The sequence below is a fragment of the Grampus griseus genome, assembly GCF_964374135.1.
Source record: "Grampus griseus genome assembly, chromosome: 2".
NCBI lineage: Eukaryota > Metazoa > Chordata > Mammalia > Artiodactyla > Delphinidae > Grampus > Grampus griseus.
In genome coordinates, this window is record NC_139018.1 from 151,685,898 (window position 1) to 151,701,739 (window position 15,842).

Genomic DNA, 15,842 nt, shown 5'->3' on the forward strand with positions numbered 1-15,842 from the left:
ATTCCAGGTCGGGCAAGTCAGAGATGCTCAGTGGGGTTTGGCGAGGCCAGGCCTTGGCGGTGGTAGCAATGCGCTCACGTTCTTCAGGGGGTGTTAACTCCTTTCATTGTGTTGTTCTCCCACAGAGTTTTAGGTTTGGTGTGGAAATTGCCTATGTGGGAGCTACAATCTTGGATGTCTGCAAACGAGTAAGAAAAAAGACTTTGGTTGGAGGCAACCATCAGAGTAAGGCTTTCAGTTACACGTATTTGTTACACAGATTAGCTTCCCTCTTTATCTGGATTTGCCCTAGAGTTTGTGCTCTCTCCCAAAAGGTGGCATTCGAGGTGACACGAAGGGGCAGGTGGCCCTGCTGTCCCGGACCAACGCCAACGTGTTTGATGAGGCCGTCCGGGTGACGGAAGGAGAAGTGCCTGCCCGGATCCACCTGATAGGGGTAGGAGTGCGTTTCTGTTCTCTGCTCTCGCCCGGAAACATTGCCGACACACAGAGCCATTGAAAACGGCCCACATGTCCAGGCTTACTCTGCACACAGGCATTTGGGTTTGTGACTGTTCCCGAGCCTGCGCTGTGAAGTCCTTCCCCCTGGCCATTCTGGTCCAGCGAGTCCTGTAAAGTCTGGCCCAGCAAGGACTGTGGACCTTTTCCTCCGATATTAAAAAAAAAAAAAAGAATGCCCTTCTAACCTGTGTGCATGCGGGGCTGCCAGCTGCCTGTGAGTGTCCTGAGGTGTGATGATCAGTCGTGTAAGACAAGCGAGGTGAGGGCACAGCTGGGAGGTGCCCGGGGCTCCAGATGCAGAGTGGACACTGGTTCTAGCTCTGCTTCTTCACTAACTGTGTGTGGCTTGTGGCAGGCGACTCAGCCCCTCTGTCTCTGGGACAGCGACACTGCCTGTTTCACAGGGAAGCTAGGAGGGTTGAGTGACATGTGTACGGCGTTTTTAACTCTTGGAAGCAAGGGTTTTATGTCTAAGAGACATTCACCCGTTCATGTATGAAAAAAATATTTTCTAGGGCCTACTATGTGTAGACCCTCAGTACATACAGTAAGTGAATCAAAATAAAAAATTTCTGATGCTCCTTTTTTTAATTTATAAAGATTATGTAACCAAGTTACAGAAGTTTTGGAAATTAAAAGGAAAAAAATCACCCTTAATCTCAGTGTTTTATGTAAAAATTCTCATTTTCGCTAATTATTTATGTCTTTGGCCTTATAGTTGTGTATTTTTACACAATTGCATTTAGAGTGTACAAAAAAGAGTATGTGTTTTTTACTCCACCCACGAGCATATTTTCTCCCATGTTGCTATTTGAGTGACTTTACAATACCTTCTCAGTGGATGTAGCATAGTTTAGCCATCTTTGTTATTGTAAGGAAATGGTACTGTTGGAGCATCTTCCACGCCAGGCAGGATGTGAGCTTGTCCTCTCCCCTGTCTCAGTCCCACATGTGTCATCCCGCTTGATCACTTCTGGTTACGTTATAATCTGTACTGTCTTATTTTGGTCTCAGTTTGATGTTAATGTTTTATGTGTCCCTTCCCCAAATGATCTAAACCCTTGCAGTGTGGAGCCTTTGTCCTGGGCCCCAGTCAGCGCTCAGTACACGCTTCCCAGTAGAGGTGGGCTGAACTGGGAGGGTCAGGCCCTCTCCTCCAGGAGCTGACCTTTTAACAGATCCAATACCTGTAGACAGTCTAGTTCTTTCCTCAGAAGGAACAGCGGCGAGTGTTTGTGCTCCACACTCAGTATTCAGGTCTCATCTGTCTTCTTTGCTGCAGCTGTTTTATATTCGTGGAAGGTAGATGATTTAAATTGCCTTCTTTGACATGAAAGCAACATGCAGCTAGTTCTTGCCTTTTTTTTAAACGTAGGAGAAGTCTGAGGGAGCAGCCAGAGCTTAGCACTGGGTCATCCCGAGTTTGCAGGCTGCATTGTAACCTCTGCTTTTGTGCATAATGAAGGTTCCCACTCGATGTCTTTATGCTTTGGGTGCAATTTGAGATCTGTTTCCAAAAAAACCGTCTCATTTCAAAATCCCACCTCTACATTTGCTTTACTTTGTCCTGTTAACAACAGTAACAAAAATAAAACAAAATTAAAAACAACAAAACACCAAAAAATTCCCACCGAAAAACTTTTTCAGGGGATTAAATCATTTGGATTGGACAGAATCATTGATATTTGGACGCTTCTTCAGCCGGAGGAAGAACGGAAGAGACGTGAGTGTCCTCCTTGCTGCGTGGGGTGGACGCAGGCACACAGTGGCGGGGTAGAGGAGGGCGGGCAGGTTCTGAGTCAGTTCCCGTTTGCTCTGGAGGAGCCAGTGTGGCTTCTTCTCATCAGCGGTGGGATGCCAGAGACCTCCTGTTTTCAGAGGCACCGATGGCTCTTTCCAGACCCTTTTCTCAGGAATCTAAGTTTCTCTGTCACGCTGGCCCCTAGGCCGTCTTCCCCACCATCTTTCTGTCTGCCCGGGTGACCTCACACACCGAGACTTCTGCATGGGCCCCATGTGATCCTTTCTAATTTTCTGTAGCGCTTTCGTTTTTTCATTACTGCACAATTTCGAATCCCTGAGAAGCAGACAAGGATGTCAGCAGGGCTCTTGACCCTGAGTTTGGAGCTGGAGGGGCTATGGCACAGGTCACTGCGCTGACTTGCCCAGGCACCCACGGCAGGTTAGTGATGCCGTCGAGCCTGGACCTGGGTCTCCAGCTCTGAGACCATTCGTTTATCATGTGGTCAGTGAGGAGTGCACGTCGGTGCAGCCTGTGTCACCTTGACCCCTACGCCTGTTCCCTCTAGGAAACCTCGTCATTAAAGACAGGTTCATCAGAAGGTGGGTGCACAGAGAGGGCTTCAGTGGCTTCAAGCGGTATGTGACTGCGGCCGAGGACAAGGAGCTGGAAGCCAAGATTGCGGTCGTGGAGAAGTACAACATCCGGATTCCAGAGCTGGTGGAAAGGATAGAGAGATGCCACATAGAGGACTTGGACTTTGCAGGTGAGGGACACGGGGGCTCTTCACTTCCCCCTGGGGGCAGGGGCAGCCCGCTTCCGGTGCCTCTTGCCAGCGTGGACATCATGGGTGACTAGGGGCGGCTGTGTCAGTGGAACAAGGCTGCTGTTCTCCTGTGGCCCCTTTATTTCTGTTCTACTTCCAGCCCGTAGAAGGGGCTCCCGAGTCCCATCTCTGCTACCGGCTGACCCTTGGCAAACCCCCAGCCTCTTCTGGGCCTCTGTCCCCTCGTGCGTAGGAAGCAGGCGGTGGGCAGCCGCCATGAGCTCTGGACTGGAACTCGGCCGTGTTCGCAACACCTGCAACGAATTTCTACTTTCCCCTCGTCTTTTTTTTGTCTCTCCCTTTTTTATTCTGACTGAGGTTTCCTCTTTCCCCCTTTTTCTGCAGAGCCGCACCCAGGCAAGAAAACGTAATTAGCGTTTTGAGAGTGGTGGGAAGTGTAAGCTTTTCACCTCTTTCCTTTCTTTCCCAGTCACCCCCTCATCTGCCCGTCCGCTGTGTTTCTGTTCCAGAGTACATCTTGGGCACTGTGCACAAGGCCAAAGGCCTGGAGTTTGACACTGTGCATGTCCTAGATGATTTCGTGAAAGTGCCTTGTGCTAGGCACAACCTCGCTCAGCTGCCCCACTTCAGAGTCGGTAAGGAGACCGCTGACGCCTCACTGCAGGGCTGCCTTGCTTTTTCTTGCACGGTGTGGCTCCTTGGAAGGATCCTTCTAGAACAAGAAAATCCTCCTGCTCCTAAATTTGTTGTTTTTAGACTGTGTGTTTAGAAAAACTGAGCCTCCAGGGTCCACCTCCCTCAGGGCTGCTCGGAGGGCAGCTGTGTTTATTGCATCCTGTTTAACCTGCACCGGCTCTTCAGCTGTGGGTTTTTCCCCATCAGACAGAAGCTCTAAAACAGTTTACCTGCTCGCCAAGGTGTTTTTCTTTAATTAATTCTCCTTTTTATTAAAGAGGCCCGAAAATCATACAAGGGATTAGTGTAAGCACTCTATCATTTGTCTGCTTTTGTATCAGTTTATACTCAAGGCTACCTGTTAAACTCTAAGCATCTAAGCATCTAAGCATCAGTGCTTTTTTTTTTTTTTTTTTTTTTTGTGGTACGTGGGCCTCTCACTGTTGTGGCCTCTCCCGTTGCGGAGCACAGGCTCAGCGGCCATGGCTCACGGGCCCAGCCGCTCCGCAGCATGTGCGATCTTCCCGGACCAGGGCGTGAACCCGTGTCCCCTGCATTGGCAGGCGGACTCTCAACCACTTGCGCCACCAGGGAAGCCCAGTGTTGTTGTTTTGGTTTTAAGTCTTATAATAAAACCATTTGAAGTTTTCCCACAAACAGACAAACAAAAGCTCTCTGTTAGTCATGGAGTCAAAATGTGGGTGTTCTGTGCCCCTAGTCTGTTAGAGTTTTGTTTCTTTTCGGAGTTGGTGTTTGTAGGAAAATTTTGCTTATAAAGCCAGCAAATCCTGAGGGTTTTTTGGGGCGATGGGGAGTAGTAAACTTTTTTTTTTGGCTGTGTTGGGTCTTCGTTGCTGCACGCGCGCTTTGCACGTGGGCTTTCTCTAGTTGCGGTGAGCAGGGGCTGCTCTTTGTTGTGGTGCATGGGCTTCTCATTGCAGTGGCTTCTCTTGTTGCGGAGCACGGGCTCTAGGCGCACAGGCTTCAGTAGTTGCAGCACGTGGGCTCAGTAATTGCGGCACAGGCTCTAGGGCGTGTGGGCTTCAGTAGTTGCAGCACGTGGGCTCAGTAGTTGCGGCATGTGAGTCCTAGAGCACGTGGGCTTCAGTAGTTGAGGCATGTGGTCTCAGTAGTTGTGGCGCGGGCTCTAGGATGCATGGACTTCAGTAGTTGTGCATGGGTTCAGTAATTGTGGCTTGTGGGCTCTCGAGCACAGGCTCAGTAGTTGTGGTGCATGGGCTTCAGTAGTTATGGCTTTCAGGCTCTTGAGCTCAGGTTCAGTAGGTGTGGCGCATGGGCTTAGTTGCTCCACGGCATGTGGGATCTTTCCGGACCAGGGATCAAACCCGTGTCCCCTGCATTGGCAGGCAGATTCTTAACCACTGCGCCACCAGGGAAGACCCGAATAGTAAACGTTTAGATAAGAATATAAATTTCTGTAAGCAGGCTTCTGTGTTGATATTTTTTTCCCCTTTGCTTTCTTCAGAGTCGTTTTCTGAGGACGAGTGGAATTTACTGTATGTAGCAGTAACTCGCGCCAGGAAGCGTCTCATCATGACCAGGTCACTGGAGAACATCTTGACTTTGGCTGGGGTAAGAGGACAGCACGAGTTAATTTAACAACGTCCGGATTTTACCGGATTGAATAAGGGATCAACCAACCTGGGGCCTTCGAGGCTTTTGGTTGGGGGTCTGCATCAGAAGAGAGGGGCTTCTCTTTCTTGGGTGCTTGGAGGCCGATTGCCAGTGGGGGAGGGTCCTTCCTAACCACAGAAACAAAAACCTGGGTTCTTTTCTACGTTCTTTCCTGAGTCAGTTTTAAAAGTTCTTTTTAAAACACTAACTGCGCTCACGTCTTTGGTGAGTTCTCCCTGCTCGGTTAGCGCTCAGCACTCTTCGGGAAGAACAGCAGGAATGTCCTCTGGGTCTGCACACCCTCCTTCTGCTCCCTGGTCCCTTTTGGACTGGTGGACTCCAGACTTGGACAGAATGTGTCCTGCCAGGGAGAGCGCGTGTTCAGGCACCTGTCCTTGTCACTGGTGAGAAGCAGGAAAGTGTCAGCCCTCCCTCTTTACCCCTCACAGACCAGCCCCCTCCCCCACCCCCTCATTTCCATGTCTTTTCTGCCTTTCAGGGTCTAGAGGATAAGCTGTTCAGTTTTTTCAACGCTGTTGGGTTGAAACTAGAACAGAAATTTGAGCTAATGGTTACTACTTCGTCTGTCTTTCCCTGAAGCAAAGATTCTTAAGCCTGAAACATAAAACTTACATGTAAAAGAGACTGTAAATATTCTTTTTTTTTTTTTTCCTTTTGGCTGTGCTGCATGGCTTGCAGGATCTTAGTTCCCTCACGAGGGATTGAACCCTGCATTGGAAGTCTTAACCACCAGATCGCCAGGGAAGTCCCTATAAATACTCTTTTTTCCTTAGCCGTCTCCCAAACGTGTGAGGTTTTGTACAGTAGGAGGATTTAGTCCAAGTGCTGTAGTGCGTGTTCTCTCAGAGGTGAGAACACTGGGAGCCGCGGAATCTCAGCTTTGCTGCTCACGGCTTGGGGCCTGGGCTGGGGGAGATGGGGGGCAGTGGTCCTTTCTAGTAAGTGGTGTCCACAGTCTCAGAGTTGGTAAGTGGTGGTAACACAGAACCCTGATGCTCATAATCGAATATCTGTTGAGTGTCTGATGTGTTCCAAGTGCGTGTCTAGGCCCTGGGGTGTGATAGTGGGCTGGAGAAATTCCTCCCCTCACAGAGCCTGAGTTCTAGGACAAGAGATAGATGGTAAACAAGTTAGCAAATAGCATTTCTCTTCACATTCTTGAGGAGGAGTGTGTCAGCGCTTAAAAGGGAGAAATTGCAGATGAATATGCTGTATGACCTGTCGTGGCAGCAAAAGCTTCCTGTGTGAGACTGATGACCTTGCATTTTTATTGCACTTTTCTCTGAACCCTCTCTGGCACTTGTCTTCCATGCCTCTCTAAGACAGGCCTGTTTGGCCATAAGAATGTTTCTGGAATTTGAAGTCAGCTGCATGCTTCCCCAGCAGCTTTGCTTCGCCTGGGCCTTGCTGTGTGTAACAGCTAATGTGTCAGCGCTTAGAACTGTAAGCCTTTTTCTTTGGCTGCACCCTTGGTGGCACCTGGGTCACCCAGTGGGGTTTCCAGAGATGACTTAGAGCAGAGTGCTGCCATCTCTTTCTGTCAAGGGCCAGACGGTAAATATCTGAGGCTTTGCAGGCCTGCAGTTTCTGCTGCGTCTTCTCAACTCTGCCACCACAGCAAAGAGAGCTGTGGGCCATCTGTTAACAAACGGTGGGCCACGTCCCAATAAAACTTTATTGACAGCAGCAGATGCTGGTCTGGATTTGGCCCCTGGTTGCAGTTTGCTGACTCCTAGTGTAGAGATAAGCATGGCTTTTTTTAACCTCTAAAACCAGTACCCTAGGGAGTGAAGTAGGAGAGTAATTTTTATGTACAAATAATCTGTACCTACTGTGTGAGTTTTTGCATAAACTTTGATCATAAGTAATTTTTTTTAGAACCTGTAGTATGGTTTTCTTGTAGAACCTGTGTTATGGTAGTGGTTAGATCTGTAACAAAAGCAGATTGTCACATCCGTGACTTTTTGGGGTTTTTTTGCGGTATGTGGGCCTTCCACTGTCGCGGCCCCTCCCACTGTGGAGCACAGGCTCTGGACGCGCAGGCTCAGCGGCCATGCCTCACAGGCCCAGCTGCTCCGCGGCATGTGGGATCTTCCCGGACCGGGCCACGAAGCCGTGTCCCTTGCATCGGCAGGCGGACTCTCAACCACTGTGCCACCAGGGAAGCCCTCATCTGTGACTTTTAATGGAGGTCTTGTAGAGCAGTGATACTTCACAACATGGGCTACATAAGGAAAATTTTGAGACGTTTTAAAGTTGAGAAAATGGTATATCGAATTTCCGTGTACAAATCACCCATGTGTATATTTGGAGTCCACATCTCTAAAACGCCCTGGACCTTTCTCTCGTAACCACGGTCCCATTTTATATCTTATAAAATTTATGGTGATTCCTTATGGGCTCTACTACCCATTCTGCAGTCATACTTTTATGATTATCTCAGAAATGTCTTTTACAGTTGATTTGTTCAAATTAGGACCCAAACGCATGTTTGGTTATAAGGTCTTTTAAGCTTCTTAATTTAGAGCAGCCCAGGACCCCCTGCGTCCTTTCTGATGCTCCTGTCTTTTTGTGGAAACCGAGTTGGTTGTCCCCCAGAACGTCTCCCGTTCTGGGTTTGTTCTGCTGTCCCCCGCCCTGGGCTCCCCATCACTGGAAGTCACTGCAGGGGCATGACTGGATTTGGGTCTAACTGTTCTGGCCAGAATCCTCCATGGGGGGTGGGGTGGGCAGGGGGCTTTGCTTTGTGTTGCATCCCATCAGGAGGCAGTGATTTCAGATTCTCTCCCTCTTAGTGATGCTCAGACTGTTTACCTTTTTAGTAGACAGGGCTAGGAAATCCGTATTTTTGAAAAGAAAAATCAACAGTTCTGATTATTATCATACTGATAATTCCAATCGCAATTTTTAATTTAAACTTCTTGTTGTTAAACGTGACACAAATGTATAAAACACACGGGCGGGTGCAACTAGGGGTGAGGTGGGCGTCCACCCAGGTCAGGAGAGTGGGTCTGCCAGCTGTCCCCACTGCCTTCCTGGTGGCCTCACAGCCAGCACCCCCACCCCACCCCCACCCCCGGGAGTAGCCACCGCCCCAGCTGTGACCACAAGCACTTTCTCACTTTTCCTCAGAGTTTTTTGCCGAGTGTGCACCACAGACAGTGAAAACCTTTTCTTCACCTGCTGTCCTTCTGCTCCCCTTTCGTGAGGCTGCTCTGTGTCCGCACTGTTGGAGCCGGTGGCCAATTACGTTTATAAACCTCATCACTTGTGGTTTTCCAGCCCAATCAGATTTAACCTTTAAGGATTTTTACTTCTTTTAAATGCTTGAATATTTTCTCTTACACTGAAAATCTTGGTTCCGAACAGTATTTATTACTTACTTATTTACGCTATTCTGTGTATAAAAGTTTTAATGTAATACCAGTATTACTGTTGGCAGAATACTGTATGGAATTTAAGATTTCCTACCAGCTCTGTTTCCCCACATTCCACTGAGGATGTGCAGTCAGAAGAGCATGTTCTGAAGGTGCCTGAGATGAGTCTCTCTTTGTGTGGTATGATCACCAGTTTAATTGTAGGCAGATATGTTTCTTTGTCTACACTTCCTGAAAGAATTGCTTTCCTGTTTGATTATCTTTTTTGAACGTATAAAATTTACGTTTTCAAAGTGAAAACTTTGTAACACATGTATCCCCGAGAAGTCTCATTCCCTCCCTGTCTCCTGCAGACTTTCTCTCCCTCCATTGTTGATAGCTAGTTTTTATTTATTTTTAAATTTTTGGCTGCGTTGGGTCTTCGTTGCTGTGCACGGGCTTTCTCTAGTTGCGGCGAGCGGGGGCTGCTATTCATTGTGGTGCGCAGGCTTCTCATCGCAGTGGCTTCTCTTGTTGTGGAGCAAGGGCTCTAGGCGCGCAGGCTTCAGTGGTTGCAGCACGCGGACTCAGTAGTTGTGGCATGTGGGCCCTAGAGCACGTGGGCTTCAGTAGTTGCGGCATGCGGGCCCTAGGGCACAGGCTCAGTAGTTGTGGCACACGGGCTTAGTTGCCCTGTGGCATGTGGGATCTTCCCAGACCAGGGATTGAAGCCGTGTCCCCTGCATTGGCAGGTGGATTCTTAACCACTGTGCCAACCAGGGAAGTCCCGATAGCTAGTTTTTAAAAATTAGTTTTTGATTTATCCTTCAGTATTTCTTTTTGCAAATATTGGCAGATATGTGTATATATATTCTTCTGTTCTCCTTTTTCACAGAAAGTAGCATTCTGTAATATTCTGTACCTCACTTTGTCACCGAGAAATAGACATGGAAATCACTCTTTATCAGTTCCTTTTTTTTAATACATTTTTTAATAAATCTTTACTGGGGTATAATTGCTTCACAATGTTGTGTTAGTTTCTGCTGTATAACAAAGTGAATCAGCTATATGCACACACATATCCCCATATCCCCTCCCTCTTGCGTCTCCCTCCCACCCTCCTTATCCCGCCCCTCTAGGTCATCACAAAGCACCGAGCTGATCTCCATGAGCTGTGCAGCAGCTTCGCACCAGCCAGCCATTTTACATTTGGTAGTGTATGTATGTCAGTGCTACTTGCTGACTGCATCCCAGCTTCCCCTTCCCCCCTGGGTCCTCAATCTGTTCTCAACGTCTGCATCTTTATTCCTGCCCTACCACTAGGTTAATCAGTACCATTTTTCTAGATTCCATATATATGTGTTAGAATACGGTATTTGTTTTTCTCTTTCTGACTTACTTCACTCTGTATGACAGACTCTTGGTCCATCCACCTCACTACAAATAACCCATTTTCGTTCCTTTTTACGGCTGAGTAATATTCCATTGTATATACATGCCACATCTTCTTTATCCATTCGTCTGTCGATGGACATTTAGGTTGTTTCCATGTCCTGGCTATTGTAAATAGTGCTGCAATGAACATTGTGGTACATGTTATCTTTTTGAATTATGGTTTTCTCAGGGCTATATACCCAGTACTAGGATTGCTGGGTCATATGGTAGTTCTGTTTTTAGTTTTTTTTTTTGCACTACGCGGGCCTCTCACTGCTGTGGCCTCTCCCGTTGCGGAGCACAGGCTCCGGACGCGCAGGCTCAGCGGCAATGGCCCATGGGCCCAGCCGCTCCGCGGCATGTGGGACCCTCCCAGACCGGGGCATGAACCTGTGTCCCCTGCATCAGCAGGCGGACTCTCAACCACTGTGCCACCAGGGAAGCCCTGTTTTTAGTTTTTTAAAGGAGCTGCATACTGTTCTCCATAGTGGCTGTATCAATTTACATTCCCACCAACAGTGCAGGAGGGTTCCCTTTTCTCCACACCCTCTCCAGCATTTATTGTTTCTAGATTTTTTGATGCTGGCTCTTTATCAGTTTCTAAAGCTCTTTCTCCTTTTTACAGCTGAGTAGTATTCACTGTGTCCATTTATCATGATTTATGTAGCTCCTCACTGATGGGTATTGGGTTCTTTCCAATCTTTTGGTTTTAAAACTAATGCCACAATGCATAATCTTATGCACAAGTCATGTTCTGTTTTTGCCAGTGCTTCTTGGGGATACATTTCTATAATCTAAATTTCTGGGTCAAGGGTAAATGGATATGTCATTTTTCTAGGTATTGCTAAATTCATCACATGGATTTTATACCTTAGAGTCCCACAAGTTATGTATTAGAGTCTAATAGGCTTTTTAAAATTAACTGGAAGCTTATCAGTTGGTCACTGCATATATTTTATGGGGAAAATGAATTTTCTCCATGGAAAAAAGAACACAGACTCTAGAGAAATACTTCCCCCTTACTGAGGCTGGGCTGGGAAACATCTCTTGGCCCACAGGGTGGGGGGCTCTGAGGAAGCCCCGGAAATATTGCCCATTTGCGTGACTAGATGTTTCTAAGTCTGAAGGACCTTGCGTGAGGACTTCTGCTTTTTCTTTATCGCAGCTGCAATATGAACCAATTTGGGGGCATCCTGTTTCAGAAGTGGCTAAGTCTACCCTCAACTCATGGGGGATCTTGGAGGTTCTGGAGGGGGAGAGGAGGGTAGTCACTGGAGAAGGTGAAAGCAAGTCGTGCCTGGTGAGGATTTAGAACAAAAGGGAGCCCTTGTTTCCTGCTACCTTATCACCTGTAAGGTGATGAGCCATCCTGGTCTCCCCTGTAACCAAAAGTAGGGCAGGCAGACTCCTTTTTCTCTGACCCCCTTAGAAAATCTAGGTAAACACCTTTTGTTTCTTTAAGTTTTGAGGAAACGAGGGGATCATTACATTATTGAATTATTAAATGACGTGGAGTTATGCTGGTTGCTCAAAGACGCTTCTCAGCCTCAGCATCTTGGATTCTGAACCCAGCCCTCACGGGTCTCTCCTTAGAACAGGGCCTGCACAGAGTCAGCACTCAGTGCGCATTTGTGGGATGAGGGACAGCAGCATCCCCTCCTGTTGAGAGGCTTTGCGGGGCCAATTCTACAGATCCGGGTCAGACTGGGTCCTCCACGTGGGCGCTCTGAGACCTTGGCAAGTTACTCATTGCTCTGTACCTCTGTTTCCTAGTCTGTAATACTGGCAAAACGGCGATCACCGCACCTCAGAGGAGACGGTTAGAGAAGGGTTATGATGAGCTGATGAGATAACTGCATTACAGTCGATTGGGAGAAGCGTCAGGGTCCTCAGAGATGGCTACTTGTCTTTGAGACGTTGACCTCCAGGGGCAGGGGCCGAGGGAGGCCTGGCATTTAGGAGGAGATTAATAATAAGCAGGACATATAATAGTAAATCATAAAACAGGTAAATCTGATTGCATCGAGATGTAAAGCTTCAGTGTGATAAAGTAACAGCTAACATATAGTTAACCCTTAAAAAAAACCATCTTTCGTGATGCAGTTGTCGTTTTGCCAGTTTTACTGATAAGAAAACTGAGGCACCGAGTAGAATCACCTGCCCAAAGGTGCACTACCCCAAAGTGGGTAGACTGGGCTGTGAACTGAGGTGAGTCTGCAGGGCCTGTGCCCTTCACCGTGCCGGCCGCTGCTTTGCATGAAGTTAAAAGGCCCGTCACGGAGTGGAGGGGACACTTCCCCCATCCGTCCTGCATGTGCTTACTAAGCGCAGCTGTACTCAGCACTGTACTGGGCACAGTGCTGAGGTCGTGGGCATGAGCCAAGCATAACTCTGCCCTCCTTGAGCTTATGTGATTGTGGAAGAGGACCCACACAGTCATAAAGAACTGCACATTCCTGAGACACAGGCAACCTAGTGGGTAAATGGGCAAAGGAAGCCCCAGGGGCCAGGGAATCTGTTAAAAAATTTATATTTATGCAGCCTCCTTGATGGTCAGGGAAATGCAACCTAAAATTGTCTGATGGGTGAGAATGAAGAAGTCTGTCCTTTCAGATTCTGGCCAGGATGGTCGGGGGTGGGCACTGGTTCTCAAAGTGTGGTCAGAGGAACCTTCTGGGAACCTTTCACAATACACACTGTACGTGTACTCCGTGCTCTTCTCATAATACTGGGTAGTTACTTGCCCTTTTCCCTCAGTGCTCTCACAAGTGTACAGTGGAGTTTTCCAGAGGCCACATGGCATGTCGTCACCACAGATTGAACCCAGAGGCAGAGATGGGAGCCCAGTTCCCTTCTTTTAAGCCGGACATGAAAGAGATTTGCAAAAATGTATAGCAATGCTACTCTTCTCGTTAAAGTTGTTTTTTTTTTTTTAATAAAAACCCTGCAATTATTTGAGCCATTATTTAAGTGTTACAGGCAGTAGAACACAACGCCTAATTGACATATTAGCTGTCCAGTCTGTTTATTTACTTTTATTGAGCTGGTTTGTTTTCATGGTACCCTTTGTTTTTTTTCTTTTTTGGCCACACTGCACGGCATGTGGGATCTTAGTTCCCCAACCAGGGATTGAACCCGCGCCCCCTGCATTGAAAGGCAGAGTGTTAACCACTGGACTGCTGGGGGAGTCCCTTGTTAAGGTTTTTTTTAATACAGTTGTTTTTCATAAAAATATACAGGTTAACATATGATAGGTTTATTATGTTATGTTTTAAATGAATTAATAAACATTTTAAAACGTTTGGGACTTCCCTGGTGGTGCAGTGGTTAAGACTCCAGGCTCCCAATACAGGGGGCCTGGGTTCGATCCCTGGTCAGGGAGCTAGATCCTACATGCATGCCGCAACTAAGAGTTCGCATGCATCAACTAAGGAGCCCATGAGCTGCAACTAAGACCCGGCACAACCAAAAAACAAAAGTTTAAATTTCTAATCAGGTAAACATTAGTAGCTCTAACTCATGGAAGCAATACCTCTTTGGAGCCTTTAATGTTTATTAGTGTAAAGGAGTCCCGAGACCAAAATGTTTGAAAACCACTGCTTTGCAGCAGTGTTTTTCCAACTGTAGATTGCAATTTATTAACGACTTAGGAACCTAGTTAGTGGGTTATGATGATCTTTAAAAAAAAAAAGGGAAGTGGAGTAAAGTCTAAAGGAGGAATCAGTCCACAGCATGTGAGGTTACATACTATTTTGTGAAACTGATTTCAGTCTTTCATACATTCATGTGTGTGTATGTAGAATTGTAGTGCTGAGTGGATTTCTTGGCGTGGATCGGGGTCAGAAAAGGTAGAAGGCCCTGGAGGACCTCATGCATGTGTGGGTGGGAAATCATGTACAAGGATGTTCATTGCTGCGTTGTTGGAAATAATTTGGTAACATCAGTCTCCACACAAAGGGACTGTCTTAATAAAATGTGGGAGAGTGAGATGATTGAATCCTGTACAGCACTTAAAAGAAATGTACTAGGGCTTCCCTGGTGGTGCAGTGGTTGAGAGTCCGCCTGCCGATGCAGGGGACACGGGTTCGTGCCCCGGTCCGGGAAGATCCCACATGCCGCGGAGCGGCTGGGCCTGTGAGCCATGGCCGCTGAGCCTGCACGTCCAGAGCCTGTGCTCCGCAACGGGAGAGGCCACAACAGTGAGAGGCCCACATACCGCAAAAACAAAAACAAACCAAAAAAAACAAAAAGAAATGTACTAGATGAGAAGCAAACTAACAGTATAACACTTACGTAAATAAATACCTATAAGATGACACCTTATGTTCTTAGAAATATATGTTAAGTGTAAAGCCAGTTTAGAATGGATTGGAAAGGATTCATGCCAGATTCATGATGCTGCTTTCCCCTAGGGAGGGACTGTGATGACAGATGGGCAAAGGGGACTCCAAGAAAATCTCTAATTTTATTTTAGAAAGGATTTCCCACCGTTAGATTGGGAACACTAGTGTTTATTTATTTTCTGTTCTTTCCTAAAGCAGGTAGCCAGATCCTGAAAGAGAGAAAAACCATATAAATCAGAACTTTGGACACGGATTTTGCAAAAATTGGATAAATAGCCAGTTGTAATCCAAAAAAACATGAAATCATAATTATTTTGTCAGCAAGTATTTGCAGTCTTACTGGTATGCCAGAACCTTGTTAGCCTCCTGTGGGGCAGCAGCAGACCAGACCCTGGTCCCTGTTCTCATGGCATTTCCCGTCTGGCATTTGATCTGGGTGCCCATTGTGTGCAGTCGCTGAGCACTTAGCTCTCGGTGTTGTGTGTCTTCCTCACAACAGCCGGGTGAAGTGGGTGCTGGCTTCTGTGCATTTTACAGATGGAGAAACTGGGGTTTAGAGAGGTTGAGTGTTTGCCCCCTAGGACAGCCAAAGACTTGCAAGATGGTAGTGGGCAGGACTGATGTGGGCAGGTCTTTTAAGCTCATCTGGGCTGTAAAGAGAATATACAAGTCATCCTTAATGATTCAGGCACAGGTCAGCCTAAGATAAAATCCAGAAATAGTCCTGAAATATCATTATAGCCAACAGTTTCACATTTGTCCATTAAACCTTTCCTTTTTAAACTGACCATTTTAGCAAGAATCCAGCTAGACTGGGTCCAGCTGTGAGTGTTCTCTTGGAGACGGTGTTACAGGCAGGAGGAAGGTAGAGAAACGGAGGGAAGATGCAGGGGTCAGTGCTCTTCTCATTCCGGGACTTGTGCAAGGTCTACAGAGTGTTGACAGCCCTCAGCTGTTGGGGTGTCCAAGTAGGAAGTGGCAGAGGCATTGCTGTGACTCTTGTCCTCACTCTTTCCTTCCCAGGAGTATTTCTTGCAAGCAGAGCTGACAAGTAATGTTTTGAAGACAGGCGTGGTCCGCTGCTGCGTGGGGCAGTGCAGCAACGCCATCCCCGTGGACACCGTGCTCACCATGCGGAAGCTGCCCATCACCTATGTACGTGTCTCGGCCACGACCTCTGCTCTCCGTAGGATTTAGTTCAGTCGTCTTTGTGCCCATCTGGGTTGTGGGTGAGGGAGGTGAAGGGGAAGCTCGTCCAATCCTTCCACGAGGAAGGCCCAGAGGTGTCTGGTGGGCCTCAGTGTCACAGACGCTGGACCCAGTGGGGCCAGGCTGGGTGACCACAGTCT

General features: G+C 47.5%; 1 protein-coding gene across 2 annotated transcripts in view; it reads left to right on the plus strand.

Annotated features, from left to right (window-relative positions):
* FBH1 (F-box DNA helicase 1) overlaps positions 1–15,842 on the plus strand; it is a 46,605-nt gene that overhangs the window by 28,432 nt on the left and 2,331 nt on the right. For both annotated transcript variants that reach the window (XM_082649266.1, XM_082649265.1), the window contains exons 14-20: positions 126–225; positions 315–436; positions 2,149–2,224; positions 2,811–3,008; positions 3,539–3,664; positions 5,191–5,297; positions 15,517–15,648. In XM_082649266.1, the coding sequence (XP_082505392.1) occupies positions 126–225; positions 315–436; positions 2,149–2,224; positions 2,811–3,008; positions 3,539–3,664; positions 5,191–5,297; positions 15,517–15,648 (861 nt within the window). The remainder of the gene's footprint in view (positions 1–125; positions 226–314; positions 437–2,148; positions 2,225–2,810; positions 3,009–3,538; positions 3,665–5,190; positions 5,298–15,516; positions 15,649–15,842) is intronic.